We start from the raw sequence: 13,022 nt of genomic DNA, 5'->3' as shown, positions 1-13,022 counted from the left end.
GTCTGGATGCGTCTTACGGCGACCCGGAACACATAGAAACCGACGGCCACAACGGCACGTCACATACATTACTTGACATTTTCATTCTAATGCGTTGTTATTTCTTATACTTGTTTTCTACCACCATAGGTAGTGGATTCGAGAGGCTTAGTTAACTGTGCCTTAATGAACTTCGCCCTAATTAACACCAAAGGTCGCGGGTTCGACTCCCACCAAAGGTCGTGGGTTAAACTCTCGACCTTCCCGTTCACAATCGTAATCCAACTTGGAGATATTGCCGGTTCACCCATATCTCCTAGTGGGTTCTACTCCCACCAAAGGCCGTGGGTTAGGCTCTCGACCTTCCCGATGACAATCGAAATACAACTTGGCGATATTGCTTGTTCGCCCATATCTCCAAGTGGTTTTGACTCCTACCAAAGGGCGTGGGTTAGGCTCTCGACATTCACGACGTCAAATGGAATCCAACTTGGAGATATTGCCCGTTCGCCCATATCTCCAAGTGGTTTTGACTCCTACCAAAGGGCGTGGGTTCGACTCTCAACCTTCACGATACCAAATGGAATCCAACTGGGAAATATCGCCGGCTCGCCCATATCTCCAAGTGGGGTCTACTCCCACCAAAGGTCGTGGGTAGACGCTCGACCTTCCCGATGACAATCGGAATCCAACTTGGAGATATTGCCCGTCCGCCCGTATCTCCAAGTGGGTTTGACTCCTACCAAAGGGTGTGGGTTCGACTCTCAACCTTCACGATGCCAAATGGAATCCAAGTGGAAGGTATCGCCGGTTCGCCCATATATTCAAGTGAGTTCGACTCTCGACCTTCACGATGCCAATCGGAATGCAACTTGGAGATATCGCCGGTTCACCCATGTCTCCAAGGGGGTTCGACTCCCACCAAAGGTCGTGGGTTCGACTCTCAACCTTCACGATACCAAATGGAATCCAACTCGGAGATATTGTCCGTTCGCCCATATCTCCAAGTGGGTTTGACTCCTACCAAAGGGCGTTGGTTCGATTCTGAACCTTCACGATGCCAAATGGAATCAACTTGGAGATATTGCCCGTTCGCCCATATCTCGAAGTGGGTTCTACTCCCACCAAAGGTCGTGGGTTCGATTCTCAGCCTTCCCGATGCGAAATGGAATCCAACTGGGAGAAATCGACGGTTCGCCCATATGTTCAAATGGTTTATACTACCTCCAAAGGGCGTGGGTTAGACTCTCTACCTTCCCGATGACAATCGGAATCCAACTTGGAGATATTGCCCGTTCGCCCATATCTCCAAGTGGGTTTGGCTGCTACCAAAGGGCGTGGGTTCGACTCTCAACCTTCACGATGCTAAATGGAATCCAACTGGGAGATATCGCCTGTTCACCCATGTCTCCAAGTGGGTTCAACTCCCACCAAAAGTCGTGGGCTCGAGCCGCCGCTGCGGTTGCAGACAAGCGCGGCTCTGGATTGCCAGAGTAAACAGAAAAGACTTGATGCCGTCAACTTCGTCGCATTTATGTTCAGATTTTATTTCCAGTAAGTGCAGGGCGACGAACTCGGCACCCGTGATAAAACTGAAGTATGAGCGAAAGATTGCATTGGAGTCGGTCATCTACTCGGCGAATGGACGAAGTCAGCTGTATTTCTTCATACTCGCACAATAAAGTTATTCTGATAATATTCACAGACGTCTACATACGATTGACCCAGACGGTAAATTCTGTTTGCCCCCGAAGCTTACACGGAGCAAAACATCATTGCTACACAGGATTCGGCTCGGCGTTGCTTTCACCCGTCGCTACGCACACCTCATCGGCCAATCGAACAACCCTGATTGTGTACACTGCCAGATGCCCTCTTCCCCAGTGCAGAGTAGCAGACTAGAGCGCACTAGCTCAGGTCGACCTCTCTGTCTTTCCTATCAATAAATTCTATTCTATATATTCTGTTCAAATCCGTTCTAAGTATATCATGCTTCTGGTGGAAGTTGACCTGGTGGAAGTTATTGACCGATGGTGTATTATGAAAACAGCACGTGCCGACTAAGAATATGAAAGTGTGTTATTTTTTGTTCTGCAACCAAAGCCATGCCTACCGTGTGCCGACCGTCCCTAGTTAACATGTGAACACATGTTCCATGAAGCACGGGCGAGCCCACACCCATGGGCTCCCCCGCCGTGCTTCCTAATCTCGTCGGCAAGCTGTCTGGTGTCGCAGGCATCGCGCGCTGTATTACTTCAGAAAATAAAGTTTATTACGGTAGAACGCGTTGTTGGGCTAGTTGGTTCATAGCTTTCAAAAGATGAACCACCAACAGAGACAGCACACTAATGAAGAAAGAACAATGACAGGACAAGGCGCCTTGTCCTGTCATTGTTCTTTCTTCATCAGTGTGCTTACTGTTGGCGCTTCATCTTTTGGAAAAATGAAGTTCATGTTGCAGAGAGTAGTCGCTCGTTTTTCAGCTCTCTCGAATCGGCGAAGGGCCCTTGCACGGGCACCACGCGAGGCCTAAGAGTCAGCGAGTCACGCGTGTCCATGGTTGATCGTGGCGTTTTCGCGGCCACCGTCATCAACTCGCTCTATCCATGTTAACTGCCCTTCCAGTCAAGTTATTCTTCAGTTCTTTAGTTTGTAAAGCTTAATGTCCGGGTGCCAGGTAAACAATGCTCAGAAAATCGTACCGCGAAAATTTTAGGACCACGAAAGCGAGCAGAACGTGTTTCCTCGGAGTTTCGCTAGTTGCCTGGATCGGGATGTATGCTAGTGCGGCACATCGCATGTATACATGGACACACCTCTGATTGTTGTCACCTGAGTGATACCTTAATAGAGTCCAAGGCTATAGATATACAATAACAACAAGTTGCTCGTATTTTAGGTATTGACAATGCTCCGATTTGACACGCCTCCTATTTCGATCACGGGCAGAGCTGCAGTGTGGCAACACCTCTCTATAGGCACGTCGCCGTTCGATATTGCGCTTATATATCGAAGCTCAAAACGATGCGCTAGGTTTCCCAATCGCAAACACTTGTTGAGACCTCTCAGGAAAACGCAAGAACTTGCCACTCGTCGTCAACAGCACGTTCGCTGTATACATGTTCCAGCGCGATCATATATACCAGCATGACGCCGGACGATACAGTGATCGCAAAATGGCGGCGCTTTCAATAAAACGGTCTATAGACAAATACGAAAAATAAGAGGCCATCACGTCTATAAACGGAAGCTTTAATGCAACCACGTGGCCAATATATGCAATGCGGATTTCACAAAAGCGGGAAAACAATACATAAAACCAACACATTGTACAACAGCACTACATACCACACACACGTGATTAAACATTATTCAAAAAGTTGGATCCATCCTGTGTTGGAGTGATGGAGGGCTGATCTGCGAATTCGTGCCCATGCCTATAATGTGAAAAGCTTCAGTCAGCTTCAGCTGTCTCGCGCATACGCTGATCTCTGTGCCTTATAACGATAGCGGTACTATCGAAAAGCGGTACGCAACCACAAGTACGACAGTGGCTATAGCTACTGTCGATAGACGAGAGCTAGGTGTGCCCTTTAATGAAGCGGGGTGGTTTTTCACGCGTATACGTTGATGCGACGCCCGTCTGATCGATATAGACTGCCACAAGAAAGTGGAACTTTATACTCGACGCCAGTGCCACAGGGCATGGTTCATCAGGGCCCTTTCTGCCAGCGATTTTCATCTTAGCAAACGCTGTGACACACACACACTGCGTCGCTCCAACTGCGCATTAAAAGTAGCTTGCTTAGAACGAAAGACGACTTCACCATATAGCAGAATTCAGGCATGACATTTTCAAGCCATTTCTCACTGTCTTGGAATGCCTAGAAGCCATATTCAAAAGGGGCTTGACAGATATGGGTACGTATACTTCCAACAGACATGATTTTCGTGAAAAGTTAAAGAAAGGCTTAGAAACTGTAACGATGTATCCATCGGCAGCCTCGCACGTGAAGCGCAAGCCACGGCCCCTTTCTTTCAGTACCTTTAGAACGTTAGGCTTCGGCTATGGTGTTGGACTGCTAAGCACGAGGTCGCGGGATCGAATCTCGGCCGCGTTTCGATAGGGGCGTCACAGCAAAAACGACCATGCCTCGTGCATTGAAGGCACGTTAAAGATCCCCAGGTGGTCAAAATTATTCTACTACGGTGTGCCTCATAATAAAATCGTGGTTTTGGCGCCTGATACTCCACAATTTAATTCAAAACGTTGACCATATCCATGGTATAGTTCATCGTAACCCTTCATAAATATCAAATAATAGTCGACATTGCGGAACAGATGCGAAACTAAGCCCAGTAGGTCTGACTCAAGCTCATGGTCAACCCAGCTCAAGCTAGGTGGCTTTGAGCTCAAGAAAATGTTGCTCAGCACTGGAGCCACTCATAAGTCAAAACAGGTACCAGAATTCTAGACCATAGAGAATTGTTCCCCCAAGCAACAAAAGTTGAAGGAAGGTAAAATGATAAAAGGTCTAGAAAAGAATCCACAGAAATACCACAATTACTCCTGAATCGGACCTCATGATTATGTTTTTTTTTAACGTACATCATTAAATTGTCATGACGGAAAGGAAAATGAGAGGTCCTGAACGTCTGTGCTAAACGCGCTTCATGCACTGCTGAAGGCAGCAAGTGATGACAAAGAGCGCGAATGTCAGCGGCACTACGTGCAACAAGGGCCTGAATTTGCTACTACAAGACCTTTTCTGTTCTGTGTGAACATTCTTTAGAGCTTCTCTTTATAAATTGAGTTATACAAGCTGATATCAGCCCTGCTGCATCCGAGGCTTGCTACTTAAGATGGAAGTGATTAAAATGGCACGAAAAGGTGGCGTGCATGCACACGTGCGCGTAATGACGGCGTGCCTTGTTGCAGGTGAGCAGCAGCCACCAACCTCTGTACTGCTGGGCCGAAGCCGGCGCATGGCCACCGCGCGGCTGTTACCGGGACTCAGTACGATCGTCGCTCCACGACGAGGAGATGGTGGGCCTTCGATGCGAGTGGGAGCGCAAGACAGACAGGAAGTTCCACCAGAATCAGCTACGTCTCCAACAGGAGCGCCAGCGGGAGCAGGCTGACAGGCAGCTGCACGACAGAAGAGACAGGTATACGCCGAATGCTGCATATAGCAGTAAAGGGGGACGCCGCTCTTGGGCTGTTCGTGGACTGTGTTATGCTAAATGGGCCGGTTTGCGTCGGATTAGCGGAGTTGCACGGCGCACAGCGGATAGTTGGGAGGGAAGGCCACTTGTGAACAACGAATGCTTGTGGATCTTCTTCGGCCGCAAGGTGTCTGCGCCAGGCGTTGATTCCACCCCAAGCGAGCCATAATCCCTTCGCTCCCATCAGCATCTCTCAGAGTAGATATATCCTCGCGTACTGGACATTATCCGTGCGAGGGAAAAAAAGGGGGCCTTGGCTACAGCGTTTAAATTATAACGTACGACCTATTTTCTGAAACTTTACTTGCCCCTTCAGCCAGGCTTGGCGTCCGTCGGTCTCTGTCCGTAAACTGGGCCGATCCTGATACTATAGTCGGTTAAGTCTGCAGTGAAGCCCCGCCCACGCCCTCGTAACCACCAGCCACTGTTCCTCCGCGAGGCTGCAAATAGTTCGTACTTCAAACTTTCCCTGTTACTTAAGTAAGGCGGTAACCACAAAAATGAAATTATAAGCGCGTAATTTTATATGTTTTCACTCGTCTAGGATAGCGAAACGGTGAAAGCCTAATTCTTCATTGAACTGAAATAAAACGCTTGCTTCGCTGCAACCATTTACTGCCAAGTTTCACTTCAGTTGGCATTAAAGTTTCATGAGTAAAACGGACTCAGCAGTGAAATGAACTGTACCATGGACTTTTGAAGAGTGAAATGCTCAGACTCCATACACTTTACCCAATGTCTGTTGCGCACCTCATCGCTTCCGCCGATGAAAAGATTCTTTAAGAACAGCAGACGCTTCGGAGGTATCAAGTACGGCGCCATTTTGAAAACGTTGCTTGACAACTTCGTTTGCTTCTGTGATTGGCTAGCGGACTAAAGGTACGTCCTTACTTGCGGAAATAAGCGCCCGCAAAGGCGCTTTCGCGGTAAGAATTCTCCGCCCCCGCGAGGATGGATCCCAAACCCATTTTATCGCGGCACTGCGTTTCCGCAAACCCGAGCGAGCCAATCACAAGCGCCGAAGTCGTCACGTGGGCAGTGAGGTCAATGCTCTCGCCAGCAACAACGACTGAAACCAACACAACTTAGATTAGGTGGTGTTGCTGAAACGCGCGGGAATTCTCGCGGGCTCCCGAGGCATCTCGAGAGAGGGCGAGAACGCTCGTCTGCCCGCCGCTCTCAGTGGTGGTGCTAACGCGCAAGTGAGGACGTACCTTATCACAACCCCGAGCGGTCCGTGTGCCTTGGTTGCCAACTGCTGTTTTCTTAAGTTGTATCCTACTATAGTGCACATTATGTCATAGCATGGTTATTGCGATGCCTAGAGCGGATCCCGTAGGCAGTGCTATCGAAGGCGCTGGTGCAAACAATAAACTGATATCGGGAGTTGTTTCTGATAACCCAGGGAGATGTGGCGGATTCGGGGTGGCATCTCATACGTCGCCATAATAGGGTCATTTAGCTTGTCCGCTATTCCGGCAAAAGGGGGTGGTTTGGGCGGACTGCCGCATAGGCGGGGACGTAAACGTGTGCGGCCGTAGTGTTCCTGTATATGCTCCCGCAGGGAGCAGAGTTGCGCATAGGTCCGCCGCCGTGATCCAGCTCTGCAGCGAAGCCACTCCTCGCGCGCGCAGGAGCCAAATGTCGCGCGGTGTTCCGCCTTTTTCTCTGGTGGTCGCGAGCTACAAGCGCCAATTGTTCGCAGACGCTTAGCAAAGGGCACTTGTTAATACAGGCTACGCTCGAACGAGTCATTCGTGCAGCCGGAGGGGGTGGGCTTCCAACCAACCGAAACTTTGTATGTACCTATGTAAACACGCATATACAAACACACACACGAACGTACAAATATGGGGTGGGACCGCCTTCGATTCCCCAAAATAAAATACTCCCGTGGCTCGAACAGCTCCAAAGTTCGCTCGCAAACGCGCAGTACGTTGCCACAAACAGCGGTGCAATGATTTTCAGCATGCATATGAAGTTGTCTTATCATGGCCAGAAAGCAAGAAATGTTTTAAAGAGTGTTTAAAACCTCACACACGTAAGGTGGACACTAAGCGCATTTTGGCTGCCGAAACCAGCCGATTAATGACCGTCGCCAAGAGAGCTATCGTGCCTGCAGTTATGTCAGTGACCGTTAACAGAGCGCCATTTATCACTAACCATCGTTCACAACAGCTGCACGTTTTCGCGTTTTCGATACATGCGGTGCAGACACAGATTTAAGAACATTTCAAATGTTGACATGTGCACATTTTAAGCAAAGCTTACTTTTATTTACTATTACTATTTAGTAGTACTTACTATTTAGTAGTGCTTACTATTTAGTAGCAGCAAATCTGCACATAGAAAAAGATTCAAGATGCAAGAGCTTCTAGCTGCTCCTCTGAACGCACGATCGACGGTCCACTGATTGCAATGGCGATGGTACAGTACTGACGGAAACGACGAGTTCGCATGAGTCGGCGATGCGCCCGTAAAGTTGGCTTCGCAGCGGCGCGGATCATTTGACGTCATTTTTCGCGCTCGGCCAATAGCGGTGCGAGCGGCGCCGGAAAAGGTATGCGCAACTCTGCTCCCTGCGGTAGCATATACAGGAACACTATGCGGCCGGAGCGGTGCACCCGCCTGGCGGCGTAGAGCTCAGCCAGCCAAACACAGTGCTACAATTGCAGTAACCTGCTATATTCCGCTTCGCTGCTGGTGCAAATATACGGTAGAGGCGTAATTGTGAACACAATGACGCCGCTGTCGAAAATTTACACCAGCAGCTAAGCAGAATATAGTAATTAGCTCTGTGTTTGTGTGGTTCAGTTTTGCACCGCCAGCTGGCGCCACCAATCTGGCCGCTCACGTTTATGCCCCACTCATCCGGCAAACCGATCGCGCTTGCCGGAATGTCGAATCGGTGCCTCCTCTATGCTTAATATAGAGGAGGCACTGGTCGAATTTGCCATCTTGCCAGCTCTGATTGATCCAGAGGGCTGCTAGGCCTCTCTGACTGGCTCAAAATGCCATCATTACAGATTTTGACGATATAGCGGAATATGATAATAGCCGGCAACGTGAGGGAAGACCATCCAGGTGGCAACTCTACCACCGATTCCTACATACAGTACAACCTTGCAATTTTTTAACAGTGAGTGTCGACCATACGGCATGTCAGCGGCCTTGTAGCGGCGAGGGACGGCAGGGTTTACAACTTTATGTGCGGTCATGCAAGGCGAATTCTAGTTCGAATGCATTCTGCGGCGCTGTTCACTTTAGGGGTGCACCTGACCACTACAAGGCCACTGACATGCCGTGTAGTCGACGCTCGTGTGATATTGTTAAAAAATTGCAAGGGTGTACTGTACGTGTACATAACTTATTTATATTTTCCTGTGTATGGAAATTAAGCACTATTGTAGAATCGCTCCTAAAATACACAACTGAACCAAACACCGACGCGAGGGGTATGAGAACAGGGCGTTGTCGTTAGATCAGTAATACCTGCAGTGTCCCACGCGGTATCGGCTGCGAAGTAGCCATCACAATATTCTTCGCAAACTGTTGCAAATGACTTTCCAACACAGTCTCAAAGCATGCTTGCGATAGGGATTAAAGTTGCCAAACTATCTTTTTACCACGTTATATCTTTTGCATACATTTACAAGTTAAATTACAAGTTCAAATGCGATAGCATTATGCAGTTCAATATAGCACCGTGGCGTTTCTTCTTGCAAGGGTTCTTGCCTTTGGCCAATGTAGGGGCGTATATACATTTCCTCGGCAGTGCGACTGGCGGCACAAGAGCGATGAAAGTGGAGCAGTGGAATGCATGCGTAATGTACAGGGGCACCTGACAGGAGGAGCGGCGGTGGTTCACGCGTGTGCCGGGGCCGCTCTGAGGAAGGGCGGCCAACCCTTCAATTTCCTCCCTCCTTCCCTCCCTGGCACCACGGAGTGCCAACTTGCAAGTGCTGAGTGACCTATAGCATAACCCCCCCCCACCCCTGAAAGAAAGAAGAAAATTAGAAAAAAATTGGTCTCCAATCCACGCTGTGAAGGGAGTTGTACAGCGAAGCTGTAAATGACAACCTTTACTTGAAGAGACCCCAAACGATGCATAATTTCTGACGGCACCTTTCTATTCTGCCACGATCATCCCGTGTATGCAAGTTGCCACGAGCGAAAAAAGTGGCTATTATTCACCCATTTTGTCAGGGCGTTGGCTTGACGCATTCTCTGTCTCCTCTTTCTACCATACTGCATCCCCACTGGGCTGTTGCACGTGAGTACAAAAGTAAGACTGCAGCTTCTGCAATGCTGTTGCGTGCGGCTAATGCGTAATTACAGCCACCCAGAGGGCATTGTGCCAATGGCCAGGGAGTTCCGAAGGGCATTGTGTTGACATCCACGAAGTTCTCGCTGAAAAGGCCACACAGAGGCATCTCCCGCGTCCTTACTATGTGCATTACACACATTCTCAACCACCCTCCAATGCATGCAAGACAGCAGCAGCAGCAGTGGAAAAGTCGAGGGAAGAGGCAAAGAAAGCTCCGCTGTAAAATAGGGAATCATGCTCTGGCCCCCCAACAGAAAAATTCAGGCATCGTCCCTGGCTGTGTTCAGTGAGCGCACAGGATTGCATAACGCATCGCCACCATATAATGCGTTGTATGGATATGGTAAAAAAAAAGTGATAGCTCCAATAAATCGAAGCGCATACTTCTGCCTGCATGTGCACCTCTTGTGTCATGATTTATCATAATGCTGAACCAACAAACCGAATCATCCACAATTTGTTAACTGTGGTCCACATAGATATTTGTGTGTGCGGTTATGGACAGTATGTAGCGATATACCAGTGTCCTTTCTTTTTTAGCTGCACCAAATTTTTAAATATTGCCTATGGCAGATAGCACAATTCTAACCCTTCAGCTAAATTTCTTGACAAGGCAACCATTACATCTACAAGAAATAAAAATTTCTTAATTGAATAATTAACATACTTACACTAATTAACTCTTTAACATATTACTTTAAGGAAGGTATTTCAATTTGCTATTTGTAACCAGTGAGTTCGCAAGGCATATTCATTTGGAACAAATTCTCAGGACTTGCACCAGTTTCAAGATATTAATTTTCAAAGTGTCCGATGAACTGCATTGGTGTTTCAGTTACTCTTGTGCTTCAATACATACAACAGCATTTTCTTTATCAAGTAAGTGGAACAAGAGTGCATTTTTACTGTGTTTGATGATGCATATATTCAAACCGGTGCCATCTTCAGAATTCGCTCCAAGTCAATATGCCTTGCAAACTCGTTACCTAGGATATGTACATAGTAACATCCACTGTAATGTAATTAATTAAACAAGATTCGTGTAATTATGTTAACCATTCAATTAAGTATTTTGACTTCTCGTATATGTAACGGTCGCCTCATCGAGTAATTTAGGCTTAAGGGTTAGCATTGTGCTTTCTGCCACAGGCAATTAGAAAAATTCAGAGCAGCTATGAAAAACGCCCTATTTATAGTGTAGCTATGGTATGTTCTATTGCGATAGTTGTGGTCTATAGCATCATGTTTAAGAGCAACAAATAGTAGTCTTGTTTGTGCAGTTGTTGTTGTTGGCCATAGGTGACGTAGATTTGTAGACGACAGAGGTAGCTAGATCATTATGCCCTATTTATAACTCGCAGATGCAGTGGCGTAGCCAGGGGGTAGCACACTGGGCATGTACCAGCACATACTATGCAGCCTGACCCCCCCTCCAAATAATACCAGAAAAAAATTCTAGCTGTGCCAGTGCACAGATGGCCATAAGGCAGAATAACAAGCCCTGCAGATGTCAACATGTAGATAGTTGGCAGGTAGGTGCTTGAGTGAAGCACGAGGGCTATGGGGGCTTTCATATAGCTCTTGAAATAATCATTTCAGGCAATGCTGGCGTGGTCACTCTTGGTGCATTAAGACCATATCTTATTCACTTTCAGCACGACTTGTCATGCAACCTGCCTTTAAAGCTCCTGACATACTATTTTTTGTAATGTACCTTAATTACCAGACTTTCATCACTTGCAAACAGTTGCTGGGAAATCAATGGAAATATTTTTACGCACGTTCTTTAATAGGGTTTCAAGAAAATAAAGCTGGAAGGTGGTGCTTAAGGGTAATGATGAGTCTTGTACTCTACTCTTACAGGCTGATGCAAGTGCTGGAGAATGAGAAGAAAGTGCTTGAAGGAAAGCTGACTGCCTTAAACTTGGCTGAGAAATCAAGTAGGCGCCAACGGTGTTGCAGTCCTAAAGAAAAGGATTCCCAACTCGCTGAAACGATCAAAACAAATCAGTAAAGTGGGACAGCACCCTTTTTTTACCCTTTCCATCCACAGCGAATTCCTTGGCCAAGTGGCAACTGACTTCTGTGCAGTACTTCATGGTACTTTCAAGCAATATAAAGCTACTATCACAGTGCTGTAACATCTTGGAGCAAAGAATAACACTGCGAGTTAATCGTATTCATAGGCATACTAAGAATTCATGATGATCAATATGCCAAATACTTAGGATCTAAGGAACAACGCAAATGCACAGAATAATGTTAGAAGTTTCTCAGATTGTAATATGTAACATCACTTCACAAGAAGAAAGTTCCTTTCCCTCTTTTTGTGCCCTGCACTGATGAAATCATCAGCTGCACAGAACCAAAGACACTGAAAGGCACAAATTTGCACTCTTTCCACTAAAAAATGAAATCTTTAGCCACGCCTGACCCAAGAAAATGTCTGCTGTGGCTGCTTCTGTAATCTTTAGCTGCTGAACTGAGTGACAACCATGTCTTATTACAAGATATGGTGTGTGGTGAGTCGTGTCTTTCTTGGAACTTTCTTGTTCGGGATTGGTGACTAACTGCAAAGTCCGCAAGAAAAAAAAAAAAAGGAGAAAGGAAAAGAAAAACCAGGACTGATGTACCAACCAGATTCTCAGATCAACACAGTGGGTGCTCAACACACTAGCAGCTAGGATGACAGTGGACTACCGCAAACTGCCATTTGGTAATGCAAGCAATAGTTCTGTCTATTATACAGCAAAGCATGCATTATCACGCCCAGTGGTCCGTTGACTTTCGTGGTTGACTGCACATCACTGGCATGCAACAACACCGGAAACACATGCTTGAATCATTACTGGCAAAGCGGTCTTGGCACGCACTACTAACTAAGCACACCTACACTAGACTTCCTTTCTGCACTGGATGGCGGCTGTCAAAAGTGATTGTCACATGTTAAACTGCCGACAAAAACATTTCTACCCCAGCTGAAAATACACACAAAAGCAGTGAGGTTTTGGCATACTAAAGAGACACGTAGACAGAGACCAATCACTGCATGTACAAAAAGGGCTCGACGCACTAAGCAGAGCAATGAGTAGCGAGATTGACAGCAAGGATTATCCCGGCATGGTGCACAAGGTAAATAATTATGGGGTTTTACGTGCCAAAACCACTCTCTGATTATGAGGCACGCCATAATGGAGGACTCCGGAAATTTCGACCACCTGGGGTTCTTTAACGTGCACCTAAATCTAAGTACACGGGTGTTTTCGCATTTCGCCCCCATCAAAATGCGGCCGCCGTGGCGGTGCACAAGGTACTACTACAATGTGCTAACACAACTGAAATTACATTCGCAAAACTGGCAAATTCACAAGAATCAAGAAATACTTTTTGTGATCAGTATTGTACGCAAACATTAAAAAAGATTATAATGCATTAAGGTGACGATAAGCCGAATATAAACTTTGCATGACTGAAGTTTATTGAAAATTCT

General features: G+C 47.0%; 1 protein-coding gene across 4 annotated transcripts in view; it reads left to right on the top strand.

Annotated features, from left to right (window-relative positions):
• The window catches only part of LOC126542394 (uncharacterized), a 71,018-nt gene extending 59,440 nt beyond the window's left edge, over positions 1 to 11,578 (top strand). For all 4 annotated transcript variants that reach the window (XR_008614919.1, XR_008614921.1, XM_055077227.2 and 1 more), the window contains 2 exons: positions 4,919 to 5,148; positions 11,396 to 11,578. Coding sequence is in view for 2 of the 4 variants with exons in the window: in XM_055077227.2 (XP_054933202.1) it covers positions 4,919 to 5,148; positions 11,396 to 11,546 (381 nt within the window). In the remaining 2 variants the exon portion in view is untranslated. The remainder of the gene's footprint in view (positions 1 to 4,918; positions 5,149 to 11,395) is intronic.
• The last annotated feature ends 1,444 nt before the right edge of the window (positions 11,579 to 13,022 follow it).

This window comes from Dermacentor andersoni, chromosome 2 (genome assembly GCF_023375885.2).
Source record: "Dermacentor andersoni chromosome 2, qqDerAnde1_hic_scaffold, whole genome shotgun sequence".
Classification (NCBI taxonomy): domain Eukaryota; kingdom Metazoa; phylum Arthropoda; class Arachnida; order Ixodida; family Ixodidae; genus Dermacentor; species Dermacentor andersoni.
This window is presented reverse-complemented; position numbering and strand designations above follow the sequence as displayed.